The 27,826-nt window shown below is 50.4% G+C and overlaps 1 protein-coding gene across 14 annotated transcripts in view; it reads right to left on the bottom strand.

Annotated features, from left to right (window-relative positions):
* CACNA1D (calcium voltage-gated channel subunit alpha1 D) overlaps positions 1 to 27,826 on the bottom strand; it is a 371,067-nt gene that overhangs the window by 43,091 nt on the left and 300,150 nt on the right. For 4 of the 14 annotated variants that reach the window (XM_070776478.1, XM_070776476.1, XM_070776479.1 and 1 more), the window contains 12 exons: positions 27,434 to 27,517; positions 26,912 to 26,995; positions 19,823 to 19,867; positions 19,281 to 19,409; positions 16,985 to 17,050; positions 14,890 to 14,981; positions 13,837 to 13,996; positions 13,117 to 13,244; positions 12,886 to 12,982; positions 9,476 to 9,578; positions 9,061 to 9,162; positions 4,129 to 4,259 (listed from right to left, as the gene is read on the bottom strand). In XM_070776478.1, coding sequence (XP_070632579.1) covers positions 4,129 to 4,259; positions 9,061 to 9,162; positions 9,476 to 9,578; positions 12,886 to 12,982; positions 13,117 to 13,244; positions 13,837 to 13,996; positions 14,890 to 14,981; positions 16,985 to 17,050; positions 19,281 to 19,409; positions 19,823 to 19,867; positions 26,912 to 26,995; positions 27,434 to 27,517 — 1,221 coding nt within the window. The remainder of the gene's footprint in view (positions 1 to 4,128; positions 4,260 to 9,060; positions 9,163 to 9,475; positions 9,579 to 12,885; positions 12,983 to 13,116; positions 13,245 to 13,836; positions 13,997 to 14,889; positions 14,982 to 16,984; positions 17,051 to 19,280; positions 19,410 to 19,822; positions 19,868 to 26,911; positions 26,996 to 27,433; positions 27,518 to 27,826) is intronic. The other 10 variants (XM_070776482.1, XM_070776487.1, XM_070776488.1 and 7 more) reach the window with 6 other exon arrangements.

The raw sequence follows: 27,826 nt of genomic DNA on the forward strand, positions 1-27,826 counted from the left end.
ACGACAGGAGGCCACGGCCCCGCAGTTGAGCCACGGCCCCGCTTCCACCTTCCGGAAGAGTGCTTTGCTTGGAAGGGATCTCTCTGGGGCCTTGGGTTTGCTTTTTCCTGCATTTCTCCCGAAATGCTGTTTCAGTAGAAATAAGCCCACTTGAGACTTTTCCCTTTCAAGGCCTTAGCCACAAACGCCTTCCGACTAACGAGCTTGGTGCTGTAGCTCAGGCAGAAAATTCTAAAGCATCCGTTCAAGCATCTGAAACAAATGAATCAGCCAGTGAAATCTTATCTGTTAGCATCTGTTCTTCTCTTAGATTAAAAAAGAAAAAAAATAGCCTTTTTATGGCTTTAGATGGAATCATGCTTTAAAAAAAATACAAAAAACCTTGCTAAGTTTTGAGACTAACATGACAGTTGTGAGATACGTGACAGGTCCGTGTCTGTGGAGTACCCCGATTTCCCTCTGGGTTATGCCTGAGTCCCTCCAAGGAGGCCGTGTGAGGGAGTCATTGGATCCGATCCACCACCCACCTTTCCCCTGGGCCACCTACACCACCACCTGCCAGCTGGGGCTCAGGCTTTCACGTGAGAAAACCTGTCTAATTCTTTACAAGCCTTAAACCTAACTTTGAAACAGGTAAGAAAAAAAAAATATACAGCCCTCTCAAATCTTCCTGTCATGAAGATGGGCAGGCTCCCATTTTGGCTGAGCGGGAAACAGTCTCCCCCTCAGACTCTACCAGAGTGTCTCTGGCATAAAGGAAATCCTTGGACATTGAAAGAAAAAGAAATGAACAAAACTCTCCCCACTCTGGGACCTGTTCTCTTTTTCGATCCATGAGATACTGGGCTAATGCGTGTCTGGATCTTGCGGTCCTCATCTGGAAAGCCTGACGGGGCAGACTGTCTGCTGGGGAGGGGACAGAGTTTCCACGGCTGTGGACTTGTGTTCATTTAGTTGCTTGTTCCAGGTGGAAATCTGCAGGTCACTGGGATGCAGCAACAATGGATGAAGAGCAAAGGCTGAGTTAAACTAAAGTGAATATGGCACGTAGGGGATGAGGGAGGAAAAAGAAAAAGCCTGACGCAGCTTCCCTCTGATCCCCTCTGGAGAGGGGCGGGAGAGAAGGCTGGCTTTACTGATGAAGATGGATGGACGGATGGAAACTGCACACTCATTCAGACCACAGAGGCCAGAGGACACCGGGTGCCGAGCTCCTGCCCACACGGGATCCAGGAGCGCCTCAAGTCACCCCCCCTTCATGGAGAAGGGGCCCTGCAGTTGGTCTGAACAGAGGGAGACCAGATGGAGCCCACGGGGCTGATAACCAGAGTGCAGCCGTGTGCCCGCCAAAGCCGCGTCACTGTGGGGGCAAAGAACGTGGGCCAGCTCTGACCCTGCTCAGACGGATGCACCCTGCGCGGCACAAGCAGCACTGGCCTACGTTCGTCTCGGGCGCTCACCCGAGGCTTGTGCTCCTCTTCTAGCAGTTGAGCTGCTGGTCTACTGGCACCCCGACACAGGGAGGACCACCTCATCCCACTTGTTAATAGGCCACGCCCACTGTGAGGAGCTCCTCTGAGGACCTGTGTTCCTGTCCTAGCGACACGGCTCACCCATTTCTCCTCCCGCTGCCATCTGACCCTGTTTCCCTAACGTCACATCTGCTCGTATTATTTCCTCAATTCAGAAAGGAAGTGCTTCGTCTTGCTAGTTAAGTGCAGAGTGACAGGATACATTTAAAGCCCTTCCTACAGCACAGGACCAAAAATGTAATGAGAACTATCCTTCACGGAGGCAAAATTTTTCTGTTTTCAATGCCTGCTGCAGAATCAAGTGCATTTTCCAGAGTATCTGTCAAGATTATGAAGACAACTTAATTTACTAGGCTGGGTACACAACATAAAGTATAGTCACAGCCTCAACTCCCAATGGAACCATGTGGAAATGTGCTGATGTTGGTACCTAACTGGAAATATTTTAATTTCACCAAGGAAATAAAACTTTCTACAAACAACAAAATGAAAAATGTCCAGGAGAAAAACATGACTGTGGGACAACGCAATAGTCTTTTAAGCCATGACGCATATGTGCAGCTTCAGCATCATTGGAACCTTTGACTTAAAGACTCAGTGAAACCCACCCCACTACGTGGTTATTAATTATACAGGCATGTGTTGTCATTCAGGTCTTAAAACATCCAAACACTATATCCAACCTCCAGAGCGAGCACTGAAGCCTTCTAACTAGGAAGCCTTGGGGACTCAGCAAAGGTATAACCCTGTCTTCAAGTGGTCATTGTACCTGCCTTCCATGGAAAAGGGAAATCTCTTCAGCACAGCACTACCTTGGTTATTTATGATACATGATGACACAGCCATCCACGGAAGAGTATGTTTCCCCCTCCAGAAAAGTCAAGCCCCACCACACCCACCAACTAGAATCTGAGAACAGCAAGTGGTTTCCTGTAAGGGGGTGGGCACCACGACACCCTGGAATCTGGGCTGCTTTAGGGAGAAGCGTGCAGAAATGTGATCATCACTCCCTGCCTTTGTACCCAATTTGGCCACACCACCCTCTAGAACACATGGACCAGACCTGTTCAAGTTTGCAAATGCGTCTTTTCAGTTGACTGGCCTCTCTAAGGCTACGTGTGAGCTGTGCTCAGGAGAAGGGTTGTCATTTTTGCAAACTGGACAGGTCAGAGGTGACAGTGTTACTGAAATTCCACAATCTGGGGCAACAGTCAGCTATTTGCGCCTCAGATTCACTAAGCTTCCTTTAGCAGATGTTCTTTGATAGATTCAGCATCCATCTTTCCCCCCTGTCCTACAGCTGTCTGGGCAAAGCCCAGGTCATATCATGAATCCACAGGTCACTGTCACACAAGGTCATCTCCTAATCCACCGGGTGCACATACCTCACATTCCTCCCTTCATTCATCATCATTCACATTCATTCTCTCTCAACAAGATCACAGACAAGCCTTCACTTTGGTAATTACCATCACTGAGAACACAAAACGATGCTGGGCATTTTCCCCGGAAAAAATGCAGAAGACTATTTCACATTGAACCTTACCCATACCAACAAGACCCAGTTTAAGACACACATGGTAAGAGGGACATAAAAGGCAAACATTCTGTGTCAAGCTACTCGGAGAGCAGAGATGACAGGGTGCGCGATTCATTTGCAGAGTTGTTTCTGACAGCTTGCCAACCTCTGTAGTTCCCTTTTTGTAGTCTCAGCATCTTTGCCTCACTCCTCCACCTGCTTTCTCCATCACTGCAACCACAGACTGCCCTTCCTAGCCCTCTTTTCACCGGTCTCCACCAGGACACCATTTCCCTACACACCTGCTTCCCACCAGGGCTCTGCGCTTATCGAGGGTTCTACACCCTTGAATACATGGACCAGAGGTTAAAACCAGAGGTTCCTAAAGCCACATTCCCCCTCCAGGAGACCGGGCAGTTGTAAGGACCAGAGGCTGGCTGGGTCACGAGAGAACAGCATTTGCACAGCAAGGCTCACAGCCACCAGGAGACGACACGTAGACACAGACACGCTGCACACACACACACGCTTACACACACACACACACACACACACACACACACACACACACACACTAGGAGGTGATGGATGTTACTGAGATGGACCAAAAACCAACAAGCAGTGGGGTAAGAAATAAACAGAAACAAAACAAAGCACTTGCGTTCGGATGGAAAGCTGTTTCGTGGGCGGCCAGGGCCCGAGCCCAGGGCCGGGGGAAGGTGGGTGCCTGCTTGGAGGACGCTGCTGTTGGAGAAGCCCGGGGGAGACAGGGCGTGGGGCAGCTCTGGCTCCCCTCCCGCGAGGGGTGTGCCTTGGCCGCTGTCCTGGGGGGGTCCTACCACACGGGCCGGGCTGCAGTGGGCATGGATGCGGGGGCACAGAGGGTGCAGGGATGGGGAGGCACTTACCTGGTGGCCCAGAAATGGCTAGTCCACCTTTGGGGGAGTGTGCAGTATCTCAGTTTAAACAAAATCCTGGTGGTAACTGCTCAACCATGAATAGTCAGCTCTCTAGTGTTTCAATAAAGCTTGTAAAATTGTTAGTGAAAAAGAGAAAAAAACAAAAACAACAATTCACCTGTAGGGCAATTGTGCTGTTCTTCGCGGGGTATTTTCCCACCAGTCCTTGTTCTTTCCGTTTCTTGAATTTCCTAAAGTAGTCCTGTATCAGGAAAGTGGCATAGAACTTCCCCACGGTTACCTCATCATCTAAACGGAGAGACCAGACAGAGCTCTCCCGAATCAGCACATTTGCACCAAGAGCCTCAACACTTGCTTTGGGCAGGGAGGGGGCAGGGGCACTGAGTTCTCAGCTTAGGACACGGGAAACTAAATCTAGCGAAAAGCAAGATTGTGCAAAGCAGTTAAGCCCCAAAATTAGAATCAGTTACATAAACTGATACTCAAAATTGCAGAAAATAATGGACTTGTCATGAGTTTCATAGAGCAGCGTATTAGTAACACCATGAAGTGCCATCTCGGTTATTGACTCAAAAGAAAAATTACAGAACAAAAAAAAAGGCTTCATGGGTCATAGTTTCACCCGTGCATAGGGATTTGCATGTGTAATTACCGCGAACACCAAGGACAATTAACCATCCAAACCCCAATGCCTGGAGAGAAAGATAGAGAACTCAGAAAGGTGACAGACAAGCTCGGAAGGAGAGGCCGATTCCGAAAAGTGACCGCAGACCCAGATTTCCAAGTGCCCCCTTAATTCTCTGCCAGTAGCCTCGACATGCCGTGTCTCGGTTTGTAATTCAGAACTGCTTGTTTTCGATACTGCGAGTGACAGCTGCAGCTCACCTCAGAGCTGGCTGCCTTGTCTCTGCTTTGTTCAGAAGCAGCCCCACCGTGCGTGCCCAGGGAGCTGGGCCTCCGCTGAGCCTGATTAAAGGCGATGCATGAGGCAGAACAGTGGCTCTTGCTGTCTCCCAGGAAACCACCCTGGCAGTGCCGGTGTGCCCGGGGTCTCCACGAGGCCTGCTCTCCCAAGGTGCTCACCCCCACTCCTGCCCAGGGTGCCCACGAGGCTGGTGACCGGTGACCATGGCTTGCAGAGGCTGGGGGAGAATGGCTGCCACCCTCAGGCTTTAGCACCGCTCGACTTGTGGCCAGGCCGCCCTTGCGACTCACGTGCCATCGAGGGTAGAGGCCCTGGCCTCTCTGGGCTTGTGTTCTCACCCACAAGTGAGCCTGAGCCTCTCAGGAGAAGCTGTGAGGATTCCAGGACAAGAGGCCTGTAGGGCGCTCTGGGCAGTCTAAGTGCCAGGGGCCGGGTGACGGTGGACCACTGCCATCAGAACCACTGTTATCTAACAGCTCTCCAATAGTGCACCTACTGAAATAGGACAAGAACCACGACAGGGTGCAGGACACCGGAACCCTCAGGGGGGGTGCGCCCGGGGGGTGCATTTCCTGCCCGTGTGGGGACGGATGTCCGCGACTGGACACTGCTGGGCCACTCTGGGCTGCCTGCCCCCAACTTCCTTGTCAGAAGCTGCTCAGGGTTACTGTGTGAGAGGATGCCTGGGGGTGGTCGGCCTGGAGAAGTGTGTCACAGTCCTTCTAAACCCAAGCCAGGCAAGTCCCACAGCAGTGCAGGGGTCACCCCAGCGAACCTCGGCCTTTGGGCAGCAATGAAACCCAGGGCCCTCATCAGTCTAGGGCTGGTCCAAATGGTCTAACAATGCCCTGTGAAGAGGCAGGGAGGTGAGAGGCGAGTGGACAGAGGTTCCATGACTTGCTCCAGGCCAGGTGAGCTGGGAGATGGGCCTCCCAGACCTGGGTTCTCATTCTCCACCCCACTGACTCCCTGAGGGATGGCCCAGCTCCACCCCAAGAGCCTCCTGGTGCTGTGGGGCTGCCTCTCCCCAGCGAAGTCTACCTCTCCACCAGGCCACATGCAGGAAGCAGACCAACTGCGGCCCGACAATCCCAGGGTCAGCCAGCCTCTGCCAGTCAGAGTCCCTAGTCTCCCCTGTGGGCTCCCACAAAAACACCGGCCATACTCACAGGAAGCCCATCTCATCCCTCGCTGGGGTGCTTCCAGCAAAAGCAGGCCTAACTGCTCTCCCCCTTCAGCCTGGATGGTGCTAGCCTAGAGGGCCCAAGGGGGCTCCTATGGGAGAGTCCTGGCTCTCCCTGGCCCAGAACCTGGGTGGGGCAGTGGCGGGGTGGTGGTCGCTGTACTCAGTGAAGAGGGTGGATCGTGTTTCTGCCCAAGGGGTAGCTCCAGGGCGGAGGTGCCCACCTAGGGCTCTGCAAGCAGGGCCTACAAGGGCTACCTGACCTTCTGCACTGAGATGCTGAGCTACTGAGACCAGGCTCAGGAAGAGTCTTAAGACAGCAAACTCACAGCTACAGCAGGACAGAGAAAGAAGGAAAAGGAGTGAGTGCAGGGAGGCCGGCTGGGCCCGGGACTTCAGAGAGCGATGGGGTCACCGCTCTGAACGCTCCTCAGGGGAAAGGAGCCAAAGATTCAGGTCCAGGAGCGAAGGTCCAAAGACAGAAGAGCCCCTGGGAGGACAGGGGAAGAGCCACGACTCGGCAGGAGGCCACAGCGGAGCTGAGAACACGAGCAAGATCCGGATGGGAAACGAGACACCTCAGCATGGACAGAGCGGACAGGCTGTCCCCACAGCCAGAGGCAGCGCCGGAGCCCGGCATTCTGGCCTGGCTCCCAGGCTCATTCCTGAGCATCACCTCATCAAGCTCCCGATGAGCTGGGGGCGCCTCACATCACCCCTGTGCTGGCAAGGCCTTTTAAGATGGGCCCTGACTCTGCTTTCCCACCAGGGCTGTAAGGGTTCCCTGAGTGCCCCACAAAGGCCAGTCCCAGGTGCCGGGCTGGCCTGGCTCAGTCTGCTGCCCTCTGGCCAGATTACCGTGGACACCGAGTCCCTCCGCCATGGGAGCTACCCACGCGCTGGCCCAGAGGGTCGTAAATATATCCCCCTTCTCTAAGTGCTCCACGGGGTGGGAAAGGCTCATCTACTGGGAAGGTAAGAGGAAAGACAAAGAGGCAAAGGGTGAACGCAGATGCTACAACCCTGCCCAGCAACTCAACCAGAGCCTCTGCCCTAAAGCCTAAAGTCTCCACCTTCGGAAATTCAGTGACAAGAGCCCTTATTTGACATCAGCCTGGATAAGCTCTATGCTTGGCACATCCACCACCTGGGCCATAGAACTTCTTGAGCATCCCATCCCTACTAAGGTGCTGTTTCCTTTCCAGGTTTTCTGGGGCTCTGACTGCCATTTTGGAAGAGATTAACCCTTGTCACCCTAACCCCCAATCCACGTTAAGAAATGCAGAGAGAAAAGCAGGGCCCACCATTGGGCCAGGAAAGAGGAAGACTATGTAGCCTTCAAGAAAAGCCTAGTAGGGCAACAAGCTGATCAAAGGAAGGGAGGCAAATTCCAGACCCCTTTTTTTTCTTGGTGAAATAGAAACAAATGAAGTTTCACAGAAATGTGAATGACTCTCCCCAGGTGAGCCTTGCCAGGATGGCACTGATGTGAGAGATTGGGCTGTAGGGAGGGTGGTGCATCAAGAGAGGTGAGACGAGGGGGGGGCCTGCGAGGAAGGTTCCCCCGAGACAGGTACAGCCCACTATTCTGAAGCATGCATCTGCATCGTGAGAAATATGTAGGGGAATACAGTTGGCAAGAGATAACTCCGATTCCATGCCACCACCCTAAAACAGAATTGCTTCAGAATATTCTGAAAGACTGAGACTCGAAAGGAATGGAGGCTGCAGAAAAAGCTCAAGCACATTGTTACAACAATTTAAGAAAAGCAATTCGTCTCAGCCATGCGAACACCTGGGTGTGCAGCTAAAAAGAAAAGAACGGAAACCAAAGAGCTGTTTTAAAGGTGCAGGGTCAGTTCTCCTGTGGGGAGCCAGGCACCTCTCTCTGGGTGGGAGTTTTTGTTTGGTTCTGTTGGTGTTTTGTCTTGCACGCTTTCCCTTAATCATTTCTTGGTGGGTCCTCTTTCTCAGCTCTGAGCTGTTGGCCCTGCCAGCTCTGGGTGGCTCCCTCCAGCAACAAGAGCTCACAGTGCTTCTGGCGTCACGTGGGGAACAGAGCTGGCCAGCAAGCTGCACTATCCCCCAGGATCCAGAGGTTGCCACTTTCTCAAAAGGAGAGGCCACTGTCCTGGCCTGGGGTTCCAGACTCAGCTTTCAGACCTGAGCCAGCGCCACTGGGAGTGACGCAATTCAGTTTGTTACAAAACACACCAAACATTTCTAACACACCCGGGGCTGAGGGGGTAGAGGCCGGGTGTGTTTGCACTGAGCAGACGGATCCTGCACCTTTAAAACTCGAAAATGAAAGTCAAAACACAACCACCTCCACTTTTAAGTCAATGTGTACTTAAACAAAAATGGAAAAACAGTATCTGGATTATATATATATGTGTGTTATATATATATAAGTCTGAGAAAAGTTTAGTCAGTTATTTTATGATAAACAACAAAAAGAAATAAGCATGCCTGTTAGTTCCATCTCTACTCTAAATTCTAATTAAAGGGACGTTTGGGTAATAGATCTAGTCTTAGAGCATTTCAAAAATACCATTTTTCAAAAGCTTTTTTTTTGTGAGACGTTTTCGACAACATGTTGAAAGATATATGGAAACTATAGTACTGAAGTACTAAGTACTTCATTTTGGGCAACTGCCCCCTCCCCCTCAAAAAAACACAGGCTTTTGGTTTTGAGGCCCCAAGCTTGCTCTCCTAACATGACTTCCTCCACCCACAAGAGAACCTCTGCTTCAGCGATCTGGGTCTCAGTTTCCTTCTCACTGAAGCCTCTCCTTTGTCTGGAATGGTCTTCACGTTACCACAAATCATTACACTGATGGCCATAAGGGCCTTCTTTAGCTGCTGGCCTCGATGTTCTGGCTGGTACCTCAAGCCTTCTGCAAACACGCTGGGATTCCTGGAGACTAGCACTGAAACCAACATGTTGGTCAAGAGCTACTTAGGAAATAAATTGCACTGACCACCAGCTGGAGGAACAACTTGGTCAAGTAGTTTCATGCTGGTTTTCTTCCAAATTTTCTTGATCACAGCTCGGAGTTCTTCATTAGCTTGTTCCAGGTTGCCTGGATTCAAAATGCAAGAGAGGCAAATGAGCCTTGTTTCTTTTCCCCTGCAACGCCTCTCTGTTCTCACCAGAGCTGCCGGTGGCACGAGTCACCTCTGAGCTCTCTGGGACAAAGTGAGCATGAAGGGAGGAGAGAAAGGTGGAGGAGGCTGGCCTGACCAGAGGGCCCAGCACAGACATCCTGATTACATGCACCACCCCGGCCCCTGGGGGGGGGGCTTCTGACAAGAAGAGGTCCACGTGAGAATTAAGGTGGGACATGGCCTCCCCGTCCTCTTCTCCCACCTGTCCTGCTTCCAGGGAGGGCTCACCTTCAGTCTTGATTTTAAGAGCCGTTCGAACCAGAGCAAACAGAGTTGCATTAAACATGACTGTCCCATCACTGTTGAGTGGCATGTTCATAGCAACTAGTCTCTGTAAACAGAAAGAAAAGTCCCTTGATAGAATGCAAACAACCGAGGACAGCTGCAGTCCATTCCATTTATTTTCTGTTTATTCTCTCCAGCTCCTTTCTAATGGCTCCTTGATTCAGGTTAATGGCCATTGAGGGGCACCTACCATTTGAGGGGCTCTGAGATGACAAAGCACAAATGCTGGCACTCAGATAACGTGTTTTTTTTTTTTTTAACTGTTTAGTTCCCTACTATTCATGCATTCCTCTCCCCTTCTCATCAGCTGGCTCCCCTGTGTCTTGGGGTCAAGCCTCCATTCTGGGCACATCTTTAAAGGCTGTTTGGGGGTAAAATGATATACCAGGTATGATGAGCCAGGCACAGAGTCTGAGACAAAGGTCCTCAACCAATGAAGCCCATTACTTTTCCTAACTTGGGGAGTGTCCTTCAAGGACCCTTCCCCGGAGACACCACTGTGGAGTGTTTTGTATAAGTCCATGTGGTTCCTCTGAGGGTTTGGCCTTGCAGAGCTGGATCCCCAATGTCCTGCTCCTGTCTTCTCTCTCTTTACCCTTGTAACACCAGCACTGAGAGCCGGAGAGGACTAGGATCAGAGAAAACACCCTCTCTGGCCCCAGCTGATGCAGATGACATGCCCAGAGCCAAGTGCTGTGCAAGGGTTAGAGGATATCATAGACACTAAGGGCATAGACACTTCAGCTGGGTGCCCGGCAGGTGTAAGTGCTAAAGAAGCGGTACTTAGAATTACTAATAGTTTCACATTTCTTACTTTCGGCTGACAAGGTGTCCCAAAAGAAAGATGTTAAAAGCTTTTCCTCCTCCCTATCAATGGACTACAACCTTGGGTACACAGGATTCACCCTACCTGAATTCCTAGTCCTAGGACAGCCTGAAAATTTACTTGGACTGCTGCTGCTGTTAAGTCGCTTCAGTCGTGTCTGACTCTGTGCAACCCCATAGGTGGCAACCCACCAGGCTCCTCCGTCCCTGGGATTCTCCAGGCAAGAGTACTGGAGTGGGTTACCATTTCCTTCTCTAACGCATGCATTTACTTGGACAGCCTGCACATTTACTTGCATCTCCTGGTAAATTTCTGAATCAGCAAACTGCTTTGTCCTTAGAGCACAAAGTAGTCCACTTTTACTTACACAGGTCCTTCCTTAGATCTTTTACATAAAAGGGTCTGCAAACGCAAACATAAAACAATAACCATGAGCTAGAACTCATCTTGTTCTTGGAAAGCAGAAAAGAGCCTGGTACTGTGAAATCTATGGGAAAAAGTCAACATCCATGGCTTATTCTCTGCGCTGACATCCAGAGTTCAGGATGAGCAGAAGCAAAGACTCAGGCAAGGAGCCCAAGGACTTGCCAATGAAGCTTTCTGGACTTCCAGCGCAGGGCAAAATGAGTTAGACTCAGATTTCTCTGAAAGCCTGAAATACACTGTAGACTCCACTCTACTGCGATTCTGTCTAGAGCTAGCCTAGCACCCCTCTGAGGGTCAGGTGAACCCCTGACCCTGAATCCCACCAGATCTGTGGGAAGAGGGGACCAGGTGGTGCACAGTCTGGCCGGATTTCTACACGGCAGTTTCAACAGACAAACCCCCACATTTCTCCTCTAAAACACGGGGGTCCTTTTCTGTTTCTACAGCTGATTCCAGGTGATCTGACATGAACTCTACCGAAAGAAACCAGATCTCCAGGAGAGCTTACAGAGAGCATGGTCTGATATGAAAACGTCAGGAATGGGGTGAGGTGGTGATAGGAATGGAGCAGGATAATTAAATACTTAGCTTCAAAGTCCCACTAGGGCATTGAAGACAGAAGGGAATTCTAAGCGAGCTTGGGAGACTGTTGCAAGCCTTCGGTCACTCAACAAGAGAATCCAGTAACCAAGCAACAGTGTACACAAGCAAAGCACCAGACAGTAGGCATGGGGTCTGAGTCTCATTCACCAAGTCAGGGAGCTGGAGAGCAGCACATCTGCATGCGGCCGTGACAGGAATACAGGTGAAAGGGAAGAGAAGCTAGGTGAAAGGGGATATTATACCAAAACCTGAGATCAATTACCTTGTTTTAGTATACACTACCACCCTTTTGTTAATAAACATACGATTTAAACACCACCATGATGGTCCTGGTTACACCATAAAAGGTTAAAAGAGGAACGAAGGGTATCAGCCTTGATATCTACCTAAAAATGAGGAAGAAGGGGATATTCTCTCCTCTACTTTTCCTTTGATTATAAAAACGTAAACCTCTCTGCTCTCGGGGCTGCGCTCGCTTGCCTGCCCCCTGTATCTCTCACAAGCATCCTATGCTAATAAACTCACTCTTTGCCAGCCACTCTGCCTCATATTGAATTCTTTCCACATTGAGACAAAAAAAACCTGAGTTTCAGTAAGCCCAAGTGAATGGTTTAAACTAAGAGACTGTGTTCGAGTCCCCTCCTAAGGCAGGGATTGTGGGTTCAAGTCTCAATCTGAGGTGCAGATGGGTTCAAGTCCCATCTGACAAAGAGTGTGGTTTTAGCAAGAGACTTGAATCCACCCCTGAGAGGCCACCGCTCGATGCAGGCTCCCTGGGAAGGGAGCCCTGGCAACAGAGGGTCACCATGTGCACCATCACACCAGCTCGGAGATGTTCAGATCACCAAGTCCTCTCCATTCTACTCCCTAAGCAGACCCCTAAGCCAACACCTCCTCTCCACGCCCACTCCACTGCCCTCCCTCCGGCTCTTGCCATATGTTGCAGTGAGATAATGCAACAGCTCTCCTGGGTGTTCTCCTGTCTCCAGTTTACCTCTCTGTTGTCTAGAGGCAACTTTCTAGAACAGACCTCTATTCACGTTCCTTCCATGAGACTCAGCATGACACAGAAGGCTCCGCGCAGCTACACTCAGCTGGGGCCTCAGGCCTCTGCCACCTTCTCTCGTGTTCCAGCCACACCAGCCACTCTTTGTTCTCCTGCCTCCCCGTCTGGGCTCTCTAGGCTCCCCTTCTGTGATGCTCTTTCCGCTCTGACAAACTCCTACTTCTCTCCTGCTGAACCTGATGTAAGTGTCACCATTCCCTTCTCCCAACCAGTGACAAATTACATAATTCCCTTCCTAACCTTATCGTTGGCTGAAAGGGTGACTTGAGAGTTATACATTCAAGAGCTCCTCAAGGATGGCAACCACATAACATTCATCTCAGCACCCCGCCAGCGCCTGACGGCAGGCTCCGCAGAACATAAGTTAATCACTGCTGACTAAAGCGGGGAGGCCCTCTGAGAGGCCTTCAGGCACGCCAACAAGACGCTCACCTTGCAGGCTACCCGGTGTGGACACAACTTCCCGAAGCCCAGGGGAGGCTGGATGCGGCGGAGCAGAGTGACCACGTCCAGGTGCTTGATCCTGCCCCTGGAGGCAAAGTGCAGCGTGAGGGCAGGGTGGCACCACCCATCCAGGCTTGCGGTCCCTCCCACCTTCCCAGGGAGCACAGCCAACACCCAGAAACAGCTCATACAAGCCACATGGAATTCTTTTCCACTTACTTTGCCTCAGGGTCATATTCAGACCAGATCCGTTTGAATTCATCTAAATGGTGAGGCCCCAGAATAGACCAGTCCCGGGTGAGATAATCAAAATTGTCCATGATGACAGCCACAAAGAGGTTGATGATCTGTAAAAGCCAATCGAGGGGCGTTTCAGGTGCAGTGAGTTTAGCTGGGTTCAATCCTAGTGAGTGCTTCCTGATTATAAGGGTCACAAGACATCTGGACCCATTTCTCCCAGAAAGGCTGAAAAACTTTCCTTCTAAAGAATGATTAAGAAAAAGCAGGCTTCCAGCTTTCACAAATGGTTTGGGTATAGTCCCCGGGGGTGGCGGGGAGGGTGGCGGGGGGTGGGTAGGTATTGTCTGATCTTTTGAAACACACTGGAGTTTTATAATTTGCACCAAATAACTCACTGTCGTAAGTTACTACTATGTACAGTGGCTTTGAGATTTTTATAAAAGAACCAGCAGCCCTAAGAAGCTAGAGTGGTGAAGCCTGTTAGTGAGCACCAAAACCCCTATTACAACAAAGGCGTTTATATTAACACAGGCCTCACTCGGCAGAAACCTCAACTGCCCAGTGCAGTCTAGAGTGTTCGTCAACATAAGATACCGCACAGCTATTTGATGGGGCAATATTACTGGTCTGAATCTCAAATGCTACATGAATATCTATGAGAGGAGTGCAGGGGTTTGTGAGGCAATTCTGATCACTTACCAGAAATGCGCAGAGCATATAAAAACTGATGAAATAAACGATGGCGAAGTTGCTCCCACATGTGTATTCCTCCCCGGGGTTGTAATCCGAGTCCGGGTCACATTGCTTCCCCGGGAGGCAGGCTAACATGATTTCCTGCCAGGCCTCCCCCGTCGCACACCTTTTTTGGATCAAGCAAAGAAAGAAAGAAGGCATATAAGGCTTAGACCCTCAAGAAATTTTAAGAAAAAATATTTTTCAATTAGATCAAAACCTAAGTAATTTGGGAGGAAGGCAGCTTGATTTAGTCAAAATTCCTAAACTGAAAATCCTATTTATTTTCAAATGCAACTTGTATCAGTAAGTGGAGAACCAGCTGAAACTCCCTTTGATATGCATCAACCACTGGATACAAGCACATCAATTCTTTTAGTATAAAGGGATGTTTGTTTTCTTGTCTTCTCTCTTTTAGACACTTACACTGTAATTTTTAAATGATTATTATTTTTAGCAACCTAACATCTGACATCTTGATTAGATTCCCCATTCAATTCTGTTGAAAGAAAAGAACTGGAAACTAAGTTACAAAGAATTTGCTCTCCAGTCACTAGAGACAATAGAAATTACTTGTATGGTTTCTAGAAAGTTCTCACACTTCAAGGCACTCTGTTTACAAAGTTATTAAAAAGAGTTAAAAACAATCCCATACAGCTTGAAATTGTGCATCTCACAAAGCTCCCCACTGACTGTGCAAAAGGCTTCCATGTTCCGGCTAAATTTTCATTTTGCTGGTTGTTTGAGTGCATGCGCCCACGTGTGAGCATATACTCCATACCCTCCCAGTGGCTCAGCAGACCTACTCATTCACTCCCAAATGGAGAACCTTACGCCAATCACAATGTGAATGACCAAAAGCCAACCAAATTCCTCTGTGACTAAAATGCTACCATATCCATGTAAGAATACAAAACAAATACAAAAAACCACCAGGACCCAACTGCTTTAAGAACTCGGGTCCTCTTTTGCTCTGGAGCCCAAAGCCAGAGACATCTACTCGGGACTGGACTCGGTCACCTGAAGAGCAGCAGCACCGCCTGGGGAAAGGTCTGGAAATTGTTGTTTCTGTTGATCTGGTTGTTATCTCTCATGGCCACTTTCCCGAACATCTAGAGAGAGAAATTATTAGGGGAAAAAGAAAAAATTTTATCATATGGAGGAAAAAAAAAAAAAAGCCCTCCACATGTGAATTTAGAACTCAAGTTCAGTCAATACCCAAAATGCCTGGCACTTGATTCATCCCACTGAGGTGTGCTGGGCTCTCTTCTAACCACTGGGCACATCCTCAGCTCGGCAAGTTCCTACCCTGGGGAAGGGACACAGAAATAACCAGACAGGCAGCCCTCCCAATGGGAGTTCGGCTGGTCCAGCCCCACAGGAAGCACAGAACAGGCTCAGGGGATCCCTGAGGCTGGGGGCTGGCACCAGGGAAGGCTTGCAGGAGAAGTGAGGATAAGGACTGGACTGAAGGGTAAGGAGAACCCAGTCAGGCGACAAGGAGGGCAAAGGGTGCTCCAGGCAGAGGGAGCAAGGCCTGCAAAGGAGCAGAAGAGACATGGCCTGGGTACTCCAGGAAATGAAGCCAAAGTGAATGTGATAGACAGACCAAAGACAGGCTGTGGACAAGCACAGGGGGCTGGTGGGCTTTGCTGTAAGGGCCAGGAGAAGTTACTGAGTGCTTCACTCACAGAGATTATAGAAGCAGACTGACATTTAGGAAGAGCCTGATGCCCAGCCAAGACTCTTCAGTGAACATAGGGTGGTACGTGTGATGCAGTTTGCAGTTCTCTGTAACACTTAAGTTTTACATGAGGACGTTATGGCATAAAAGACCTTTCGGGGCCCAGAGCACCAAAAGCCGCTGAAATACAGGGGCTCAAGCACACTGACTCTTCATTCAAAACCCCTGGTGACATGGAATCTAGAAAGATGGTACTGATGAACCTATTTGCAGGGCGACAGTGAAGATACAGACTCAGAGAACAGACTTACGGACAAGGGCGGGGGGCCGCGGTGGAGGAAGGAGAGGGTGAGGTGAATGCAGAGGGTAGCATGGAGGCATATACGCTACCATACGTAAAATAGGTAGCCAACGGGAATTCGCTGTATGACTCAGGGAACTCAAACCGGGGCTCTGTAACAACCTAGAGCAGTGGCAAAGGGTGGGATGTGGCAGGAAGGTTCAAGAGGGAGGGGACATGTGTACAGCTATGACTAATTCATGTTGATGTATGGCAGAAATCAAACCAAGACTGTGAAGCAATTATCCCTCAATTAAAAATAAATACACAAGTAAAAACCCTGGTGAGTCCTGGTGACTTACACATGCTTCTCTGCTTTAAGAATACAAAAGTCGGGACCACCACATCTCTGCCACTGGAATACTTCTCCTCCTCCTCATCACAGCACTCCCTGACCTGAACCAGTGGAGAGCAGGGCAGAGAGACCCCGGGGTGGAGGGTATCCAGGACCAGGCTCCTTCACCTCCCTCTCCCCACAGAGGCTTTGCCCCAACCCAGCCACTTCATGTTAGGCTCAGTTGTTAGTGAGCTCCTGTCCCCTCTTCATTAGGGCTCAGTTGTTAGTGAGCTCCTGTCCCCTCTTCACACCTCACGAGGGGATGGAGAGCAGACCCCAGGTCACAGGAGGGCTTGCTTGCATGCTTCTTTTTAGAGGGGCGCTTCTGAGGCAAGATAATGGCTCACTTCAGCCCCAGCATCTGAAATGCTTTCAGATGATAAACAGATTTTAGTATCACTCAGTATCCTTTTAGCAACGGTGGTACAGAAAACAGGACAATTACGGCTTCTTTCAGTACTGCACTTGTCTACACTCAACTGTGGGTTTTCTCCATCAGTTGGCTCTCCTCAGACACAGATCGGGGGTGGGGAGAGCCCTAAAGTCAGCTTAACCTCCTCACACCCTTCTAACCCTGGGGCTCTTGCTGGTACAAGCCCTGTCCCGCAGGGCCAAGTCTTTCTCAACTTTATTGCTCTTTAGCAGCCAAGCCGGGCTAAAAAACCATGACCTGCCTTTCCAGTCCCCCTGTCCCAAGAGCAGCATGCTGGGGCGATGCAGCAAAGGGATCCAGGGAAGAGGTGCTGGAGCATACCTGCATGCCGATGACCGCGTAGATGAAGAACAGCATGGCGATGAGAAGGGCGACATACGGGAGCGCCTGGAAGACAGGAGGCACTCGGGTCAGTGTGAGCCTCCGGCCCCTGCAGCACCGATGGCTTGGGGGCGGGGAGGGGAGAAACTGAAGGCCCACATAGGGAACACCCTCTATTCTTTTCCATGCTATACTGAAAGGACATCAGTAGTGAGGAAGAGCTTTGTAAATAAACCCCAGCGCAGGAGCACAGCTTCAGCCCTGACTGAGGACAGCAGCCCATACACCTCGCTTACGAAGCTGCAGGCATAATGTGCTGGCCATGGTCATCAACAGTGTGTCCTCCTCTTAAATAGTGTTACCTCTCACAATAATGCTTAAATAACTGTTGGATTCCTTTGTGAAACTACTGTAATTGATAAAATGATTCCAAACTGCTTGCTTCCTTCTTTTGTGGGTGTGTCTGCAGCGGGAGCAAGCAGCTGTTTTGCAAAGGAACATCTTTATTTAAAATCACCTCGTGTCTGCTGAAGTACTTCCTTAGAGTGAAGTGTTAGGAGTGGAATTACTGGGTCAGAGAGGAAGAACTACTTTTTGGCTGTGGCTGTAGAAAGCAAGACACTTTTCTTAAAATGCACCCTTTTTGAAAGAAATGCAGAGCTGGGGGCTGGGACAGGGAGGAAAAGGAGCTAGCCCTGTGGTGGCTAAGCCTGGGCTCTCCTTAGGAACACCAGATAAAAGCATGGGTGTGAGGTCAGACAGACCCCTGGTCTTTTAAGCCAAGGCTCCTCAAATGCTTTTCTCCCTCATCTCAGGTGACAGAATACATCCATGTGCTCAGCATGCCTCCAGGGAGTGCCCAGATTGTTAAGGCCAAGCTCACATGCATAAAGCCTCCACTTGTTCTCCTATCTGAGAAAGGTCATCAGACAGCCAGTGGCTAAAAAGCCTCCCGACTTGTGCCAGGTCTGGGTCTGTGACTGCCAGCTTGGCCCAGAGCGGCTGCACCATCATGACAGCTGGGCTGGTTAACAGCCCCACAGGGTTAGTTTCCGGCTGTCCTTGTCATACCAACATGCGTTTTCTCCCTAGATAAGTGTTGAAGAATTTTGTTGGCACAGCTTCTCAATTTTTATGGTCCGCTACTTGGTGACATGAATTTATCTATAGTGACCAAAACCTTTTTAAAAAGGACGAATGACATTACTGCAGGGAATCATTCTATCTTTACAGCAGCTCAGTCACAAACATTGGTGCTCTGCATTAATAACAACAGCCTAGGCTTTAATCCCTTTCCAGGACCTAAGCTCACCTGCCTGGAACCCCCACTGGCCCTGTCTCTCTCAGAGCCACAGCCCGGCTCCTTCCACAACCTCATTTTCCCCAGCAGGACTCGTGAATTTCCTTCGAATCTCTGGACTGACCTCCTTCCCCAGATGCACACCTTCTCCTCTTCACCTGTTAAAAATCTGCCCACTGTGGAAAAATGTCTCCTGGGATATTAACAACAGTTACTTGAGACATGGGGTGGGTTGTTCTCTGTGTATCTTTGGATAACTTCATTTGTTAATGTGAGCATTTATAGCTTTTGAATTAAAAACTGTCAAAAGATAAAGAAATGAAGATCCATGACTTATTTTCTAATGTTTGTGTGCATCTACAAGCTCCCCAAGTGGTGTACCTCTGGATAAGAATGTGGGCCCCTCCCAATGGAGTAAGTCCAAAAGACTGGAATATCTGGTGTGGGGTGCCAGAAGGTACAGGAGAAGCTGCGTTCTGTTTGGAGCAGCTTGGAGAGCACAGCTGACAAAGGGGACTGGCTTATACCTAGATGCCCTCCACTATGCAATCCTGCCAGGCACAGGATAACCCAGGATGGGGGACGGTGTGCTGGCCCAGGCCAGCTGGTCTCTTGACTTCGTATTTATCAACAGGTTAGCCACCGGACTGGACTGTGGCAGCCTTACGACGCTTCCAGGGATCAGCTGGGACCCTCCCTCTCTCAGACATCACCATTCACCCCGGGCGTGAAGCCCTATATCTCTGTCCGTCTTGGAAATGCCACAGAGCTCTCAGCTGCGGGTCCTTACTGCTCTTTCTTCTGCTTCCTTAAGCAACTCATCCTAAGTGATTTTCCCAAGCAATGCTGGGCAGGTCTCTTCGGCGTTTTATGTCCTCCATGGACCTTGATGGTCACAGTGGTCCTGCCGAAGGGAGGGTGGATCCTCTATGATAGGGAACGACCTCTGACTTACATATGATCTTCAAAGAATCCCCTGGCATGGATGGCTCTTACCTGGAAGGACTTAATAAAAGTCCACAGCAGCGTCCGGATGCCTTCCCCCCTGCTGAGAAGCTTCACCAATCGCATCACTCGGAAAAGACGGAAAAAGGTGATGGAGATTCTATTGCTCTCTTCAGAGTTCTGAAGGGTTATCATGGAGAGGTCAAACCCAATGGAAAGTAGAACATGCAACACTTTCAGAAAAACAGCAACAGATGCACACAGAGGTGGCAGAGGTAAGAATTCAAGATGTGTTTCTAGGGCTTTTGCACCTTACAAAGCATGATATGAAAGGAGAAGTTACATGCTAACAACACAGGGCTTTGGAAAACTGCGTCCACACAGCACATGCATGTCCACGTGGTCTAGAGTGTTAAGAGGAGGACGCTGGGCTGGTCAAGAGTACTGGACACTGATGATGAATGCAAACCACTGCAGACACTGTTCTGGAAGGACAATCATGGAGAATACAGAACAACTAGTGGAGGACTCGACATGGCCAAATAAACTCAAGGGAAAGACCCAGCCCCCTGGGGACTAGTCACTGATCTTACCCCAGGTGTAGCGGTTGGGACAGGGACACTTTCACTTTCAGTTGGCTTTAAGAAATCAAAGATTGAAAATGCATTAATGAACTAGGAAGGAAGCTGGGGTTCAGGAGAATAGCCCCTCCCCACTTTTAAACATTCTGTGGTTTGTGTCTCAGGAGAACCCATGTGCTTCCTCCCTGAGGAAATGCCACGGCACTGCCTGGGGCTGGACTTGAGGGCGGGCAGCCACTGACGCAAGCTCAGACACACTCCTTGCCAATCGACACCCCAGGATGTGATGTTCCAAGGCTGACAGACATCCAGTAGAAGATAACGCTGCAAGACCTCGGGGTCCCCACACGCAGAAATGCAGGGTGGGATTCTATTTTCTTAGTCAGGGTTGTAGGTCTGAGGAACGAACTGCTCTGAGGGAAACCACTCCTAACCCTGGGGAACAGGATGACTCTACCCAACAGGGAAAACTGAGTGGGAGCTGCCTGTGGTCCTCAAACCTCCCAGACTCCACTCTGCTCCCAGGCCCACAGAACTGGTGGGGCTGAGTCGGAGCACACCGGAGAGGGGCTGGTTACCCCCTAAAGCTGTCACGGCCCCACTGAGAAGGCTCGGCTCTAGATAACTCCTGGGAAGAAGCAGCCTAGCACCAGCGTGCCCTGGGCTTCTTCAGCACTGCCTCACCTGAGGTCTGGCTGGGCTCTGGTCCCCAGGGTGCAGAATCCCAGCCCTTGCTGCCCTGTGCTCACCTGCCTCCCTACTCAGGCTGGGAGGCCCCAGGGGCAGGGGCCTCACCTCATTCCAGTCAGTGCTCAGCACAGTGTCTGGCACTTATCAGAGGTTCAGTAAGTGATTATGAGAATGCAAAGAGGTTGTAAGCCAACTCACAAATATCAGGAGGCATCTTCAAATTCAACAACGATGGCTGAACAAGAGTTGGGAAGTGCCAGCCTTCCCTCCAGTGGGGTCACCTCTGCTGAAGCGGCCAGGCTACCGGGCAGCCAGCACAGGAAGGGGTCTCTTCTGGCTGAGGGGCCATGAACTGCCAGGCGCTCTCCAGGCCTCTAGGGAACCTCCCTGCATGGCGTGTCTGTACAGCTAAGGGATGTGCATGCATGCCTGGATGCACACAACAATCAGCTGGGTTCTCCTCCCTGGAGATACCAGGAGAGGAAAAACTCCCTTCTGAAGGCTCACTCTTGTTTACGGCTGCCTCCTAAGACCAAAACTAAAACTCTGTAAAATTCATAAAATATAAGCCATTTGGGCACGACATCTCACAACTGAAATTCAACAATGAGATTATGAAGCTAGGACTAACAGGTTCTGGAGGGGTTAGGAAGGGGTCCCTGCTTCAGCTGGGATGCTCTTTTTACATTCCTTCTATTATCTCACCTCAAAAGAGACTGTATCTCCTTAAAGGGACAGATGATGGTTTTTAACTCATGACTGTAACAAATGAAGGACTTTGTTTACCTGCTTTCCCACACCATCTCCCTCAGGGCTATGTGCAGGGGGTTCCAGTCTCACCCACACAGCTGGCCTGTGAGGAGGTGTGTGCGTGTGTATGTGTGCTCAAGGAGACCAGAGTGTGTACCAGACAACACTCTGTGGGATACTTTTGCAAAGTCATGTTAGACCTGCAAGAGAATAAAAGGCTGCTGGTCGGGGACCACACTCTTTTTGGCCATGACCTGGCTCAAGCCTCTCCAGGAGGGGCCTGGATGACCCCTCCCTAGCCGGCTCCAAGAATGACCGAGCTTGTACACCCCGCTGGTGACATGGGAAAGTTAGCTGCGAAACGGACTTTTGAAGCGTATGTCTCTTTTTCAACTGCTGTCTCTGATGTACGCCAGATCTTGGGCTACGAACATGAAATCATGGGTATTCTTGTTCAAAAAAAAAAAAAAACAAAAAGGAGGAAGAGATAGCATTTGTGGAGGGACAAGGCAGCATGACATGCAAGAATGGAAGCACAGGGCAAACAGCACACCAGGCTGCATGCATCCCCAGAGCAGCCTGGGACGCCCCTCCCCAGCCCCCACATGCTATGCTGGGCAGGGAGGATGTCACTGGTAGCACTCGGGGAAAAGTCCAAGTTGCCAAAATATCTTCCAAACTGAGGGACCCTGAGGATGGCTTTCCTAAACTACAAACGCCAGCCCGATGAAAAGCGCAGGCCAGCTCTCACCCTGGGCTACCCATAGGAACTATCTGGGGATCTTTAACACTCTGACGCCTGGGTCCAACTCCAAAGATTCTTATTTAAAGGACCTGGAGTATGCCCAAGCTTTGGGTATTTTTAAAAGCTCCCAGGTGGTTCCAACTCAGCCTGTCACTCACAACAGCTCATTCCCTTTAGATCTGGAGCAGCCACACAGAGTGGGGCCACCAGAAAAGCCCACACAGGCTGTTACAGCTAAGCAATGGGTTCTTCTGGGGTTGATGAGGGTTCAGTACTCAGAAGGATGCAAACTGAGTAGGGCCATCCCCATCTTCCATGAGGGATGGAGGCGGCTCACAAACCCAGGGAGCTGGCGAAGGGTATAAATGGACCCTGAGCAAGACACCACTCTGCCAGACTCCTGGGATCAACCACAGGACACTCCTAGAGGCCAGGATGCTAGGGAAGGTTTCAGTCCCCAGGAAGCTTCTACAGACAGCACTGACGGTTAAACGATCAGTCTTCAATAGGGGGGTTTCCAGGGTCATCCTGGGCCCTGGGCTAGATGGCCTTGCTAGCTCCTTCCTGAGATGCCAGTCTTCGTTCTGAAACCCTACAGGAGCATGGACCCTCAGCCTTAGGAAGCCAAACTATACACCAGGGTCTGGAAAGCCCCTTCCCACAGGGCTCCTAAGCAGGCTCTTGAGATGTAGGCTCCAGGCCAACCCCTCTGCAGCCACAGGAGTCAAATGAGTCCTGAGTTCCCCAAGTGCACAGGGAGCAGTCTGCATTTAAGCACTAAGTCTCATCTTTTCCAAAAAAAAACTGAAAGGATGCCATTTTCCAATCCAGACACAAAGCAAACCAAGTGAAACTGAAAGGAGCTCCGTCGTGTCCGACTCTTTGTGACCCCATAAGACTGTACAGTCCATGGAATTCTCCAGGCCAGAATTCTGGAATGGGTAGCCATTCCCCTCTCCAGGGGATCTTCCCAAGCCAGGGACTGAACCCAGGTCTCCCACATTGCAGGCAGACTCTTTACCAGCTGAGCCACTAGGGAAGCCTGCGTTTACGCATTAAGTCTCATCTTTTCCTGAAAAAGCTGAAAGGATGTTGTTTTCCAATCCAGACAGGAAGCAAGCCAGCATCCCAGCAAATCAGTTACTCTGAAGCATACTGGGGAATTCCTATGGGGAGCCTCTGACTTCTGACCTGACAGGTAACACCTCTGGCATGGAAGGCTTCTGTATCAGGGATTGCTGAGTCTGTCTCCAGAAACCAGCTACCTGGTTCCTGGAAAAGGGTGAGCATACAGCATGGAGGGCTGAGCAACCTGACTGTGGATTCAGAACAAGAGACGGAGGATAGCTGTGGGCCACCTGGTCCACCCTGGGTCCACAAGTCAGCGACAGTTCTGACGTGCCTGGGAGTGGGCTCCCTACTGTTGCTCTTGAGTACCAACAATGCAGACATGGCTTCTAAACAAGTGTGCTGCCTCCCCAGTAGCAACGACACAGGCCAAGTCTAAATGTCAGTGACAGCCATTCTCTGGGTTATGGAGAATATGAGGCTGGGTCATTTCTCCACTCTAGGAACAAACAGGCATCAAAGAAGGAGCAAAAATGAGCCCGCCAGTCCTCATCTGACATTTTAGCAGCTTGATGTTGTGATGACCAACTGTGATGAAGACAAGTCCAAGAGAGCTCTCACACCACGACTGGGGCTGGGTGGGTGTTGGGGAGGAGGGAGCAGGATGAAGAGGCTTGGGTGAGCATGCAAGCAGACAGCGGAAAGGGCCATCCAAACTGTTTTCACAAAGAGCACAAACGCAGGCTCGATTTCGCCCTCCCAGGTCAGATCAATTCATTCCTGTGACTACGCTGGTCTGTCACAGAGCCACGTGTGACTGACCAAGATGGCCCCAGCTCAGGTGCCAGGCTGGAGACACAAAATAGGGCCCAGCAAACAATGTAGATGACCACGACCCACAGCACTCCTGTGAAATTCAGCAAAATCCAAAGGTGGGGAAGCCAAAGACAAGAATACAGTCTTTTGAGTGCTTTTGCTTTAACGACTTCACCGTATATATGTTTATATATACTTGCCGCTACAATTTTCTAAAAACAAAACCAACATGAAAATCAATTAGGCAACAGAAAAGATCAACAGAGGTTGGGAGAGACAGCACAGCAAATTAGACATTGTGAAAAATGATGACTTATGGCAGCTAAAAACAGCCAACGATGGATCAAGAATATTCATGCTCAGCTGAGTCAGGAGTGCAAGGGATAGGCCACCAGGGAAATCCTGTGTGCTGCTTCCCTGCGGAAATCGGCGTGGGAGAGGGTGGGCTGGAGGAGCCACCAGTTACACTGTGAGAGTTATGTCACCAGAGGTTAAGGACATCTAGTCTCTCTTGTCTCTGTGCTGTGGCCTGCGGGTCATAGATGCCCAGTGAAGATGTGATGAAGGACTGAGTAAACGAGAAGGTGGCCGTGAGCATCCCTTCTACACGGAGGCCCAGCACAGAAATGCTGAGGCCCCTAAGGTCCCCTACTGGCCCAGGGCCTTGAACTGGCACTGCTCCCGGCTCAGGGAGGTTCGGTCTCAGGCTCCATCTGACCAGGGGAAAGGTCACAGTTACTGAAAAACAGTACAAGGATGTTAACCGGTGTGATTTTTGAAAGCCTGATGGAATGTCAATGAAAGCCTGTACTGCACAGACACCCCAGAGTCAAATGCTAACTACAAAATGGTCTGCGGGCTTTTATAGACCTGGGGCTTTCCTGACCAATGCAAGGTGAAGGAGGACACATCTGAGACACTGCTGAGCAGGGCTGAACCAGAGGGAAGGTGCAGTGGGCTCAGCCCCAGCACGTGGTGAGGCAGCCAGGAAGCTGCGTGTGCTTCTGCGGGTGCACCGAACGGGGGTCAGGCATTACAGAGGCGGGCTGAACACCTGGTGCACAGACCTTGGCCATATCCTGGCACACAGAAACTAAGCATGAACTCCATCCACCACCTGCATGACAGCACTCCAAGGAGGTCTGCTCCAAGTATCATTTATGGTATTTGCATTAGAGACCATCTCTGACTTAAGGGTCTGGTTCCAGAATGTTCACATAAGTTTTCTTTGATGGAGGCTGTAAGTGCTGTATGTGGTGAGATGATTAGGCAGGGAGATGTCTGATCATAAACTGAGAAGAGAGCCCAGGGCCACCCAGGGAGGGTCCTGCTGTTCTCCCAGCATCAGATTATTTTATAACCAAGCATAATTTACACATGAGGAATGGCAATTTTATACCTGACTCGGGGAGTATTTCACATAAAGTGGAATTTATAGACATCTAAGCTTATGGAGGTTGGCGGATCTAAGTACCTAAGTCTAACAAAATACCATTTCAGTACCTGGTCATGGCATGAAGTTGAGTGTCACGAGGCTTAACTCACATCCTCAAGGACACAGTAAGTTCATTTCCCTTATTATTACAAGGAAAATCTACATTTAAAGTAACGATGTTCTATCTCCCTAACACTTTGGAGTTTTTTAGCAAGTACATTCATAAATACTCCTATCATTTTATCATTGCAATGTACCTACGAAGCAGGGAAGGCAGACATCATTCACCCTGGTGGGTCCATGAGGGAACTGAGGCCCAGGTCCAGCGGTCCACTATTCTATACTCCACTATCAGCCTGGCCCCCAAAGCAGTGGCATACAGAGACCTCCTTCTCCTTATTTGATACACGCTGTCTGGGCACCAGGATGGACCATACGATCCCACAGATGTCAGCCAGGCAAAGCGTGGCAACCCATTCCCAGGCAGGCGTCAGGGGCAGAGGGTCAGGCTGGTACCATGGAGCAGGAAGCCCCGCACAGCACACAGCAACCCACCCCATGCTCCACCCATCCCTGCAGAGGGCTCCACACAACCTGGGCACGCGCTGGGGACAGACCAGGTGGGCAGGGCCTGTTCTGCCCGCAACAGGCCCCCCTGGTCGAGGCATGGGTCAGATCCCAGAGGGGCCAGTGGGAGGCGGTGCTGCCCTTTTTTGGAGCCTCTGAGTTTTGAGAAAGGCTCTCTGGATGTTTCCTAAAGGGTGCAGGGGGTGTCACTCCATCTACCACACTGCTCCCAACACAGGATTCAACTGGGTGCAATGCAGGAGTGCTGACACCCTCTCCTGATACACTCGAGGGCCCCCTTGCCTGGCTTGGGGCCGCCTTCGATCTGCATCACTACTTGGGAGCTAGGACGGGGACGTTCTCCAGTGTCACCAGTAGGGCAGGGTACAGGTGAGGATATCTAGGGCATGGCTGTGGGGTTTCCCTCCTGTGCCTCCACAGAACCACGGTGGGCACCAGGGCTCACATTATCAACTCTGTTTTCCAGCTGGAAAAATTGAGGCATGAAGCAGCTGGGGGCCTTGCCAAGGTCAGACAGCTACCGAGCGGCAACGCTCACATACCCACACAATTAACTCCCAGCCCCTAACATCTTAAGAAGGTCTTTACTAATCATGTTTTCATTCCAAAATGGCAATTCCATGTTTACTTCCCCACTGTCATTCAGGGGAAGGGGATGGGGGCGGGAGGGAAAATAGTCTTTTGGAACAAAAGTGAAAGTCGTTCAGTTGTGTCTTGACTGTTTACGACCCCATACACTATACAGTCCATGCAATTTTCCAGGCCAGAATACTGGAGTGGGGAGCCGTTCCCTTCTCCAGGGGATCTTCCCAATCCACGGATCGAACTGGGGTTTCCTGCATTGCAGGCGGATTCTGTACCACCTGAACTACCAAGGAAGCCCTTGGAACAAATGTGTGCGTGAATTTCTAAACGTGTATAGAGACGCATGGGGGAGGGTTTCTGGTCTCTTCCACGTTAGACTTAACAAAAACAATTAGGTTTATAGGACACAAAGTTGGCTACTTACATTCACTTCAGTTATAGCAATATCAACGACGCTACCGACAACAATTAAGGCATCAAAAGTGTTCCATGCATCAGTGAAATAGTGCTGTTAGGCAAGCAGCCAGAAGCCACAGAAGGGAGGAAGCACAACAGGAAAAAAAGAAGAAAAGGACAGTGTTACCAAAGGGGAACATTCTAGCACGGAGCCGCTTGGCTACTTAAAAAATCGCCCTAAAATAAAAATATACTAGGTACGTCATTTTGGGTATCGCTTCTGACAGAGCAAATAAAAACAGTCACGAGTCTGTCTTGCCCTGCCTACTGTACCATCGTCAGTCCCGCCAAAGACCATTCGTGTCTCAAAAGGCTTGCGGATCAAGTTCTACACTAAAAGGCCTCTCTTCCATGCTCTCCCTAGCAAACTCCTGGTTTTGGATCAAGTGCGATCGGGCTCTGTGACTTGTCCAGGTGATGCAGTGCAGGGTGGGGGGGGGTGTGCAGACAGAGACAGGACGGGAGGCACCCTGGGCGGGCACATACTCACGTCGGCTTCGCTGAGGGCCACGTCTACAATGCTGCCGATTACGATGAGGGAGTCAAAGGTGTTCCAGGCGTCACTAAAGTACCCCTGGACAGAGCAGGCAGGGGCAGACGTTCATGAGCATGTAGGAGGGAGACGCCACGCCGACCACATGGGGACATACCCAGGCCCCGCAGCACCCACGGAAACCAGGAGCCAAAGGGACGTGACCACACCGTCCACCAGTGGAGAGGGATGTGGGGTGGGGCACCTAAATGTGTGAAAGAGTCCATACACACTCGCAAACACACACATGCATGCACGCACACTCAATGCAGATCTTGGTCCTAGGCGGCACTGGACCAAGCCACATACCTGCAGGACAAATAAGAGGGAGGCACGTGGCGATCCTGCCCT

The sequence above is a fragment of the Bos indicus genome, chromosome 22, assembly GCF_029378745.1.
Source record: "Bos indicus isolate NIAB-ARS_2022 breed Sahiwal x Tharparkar chromosome 22, NIAB-ARS_B.indTharparkar_mat_pri_1.0, whole genome shotgun sequence".
Classification (NCBI taxonomy): domain Eukaryota; kingdom Metazoa; phylum Chordata; class Mammalia; order Artiodactyla; family Bovidae; genus Bos; species Bos indicus.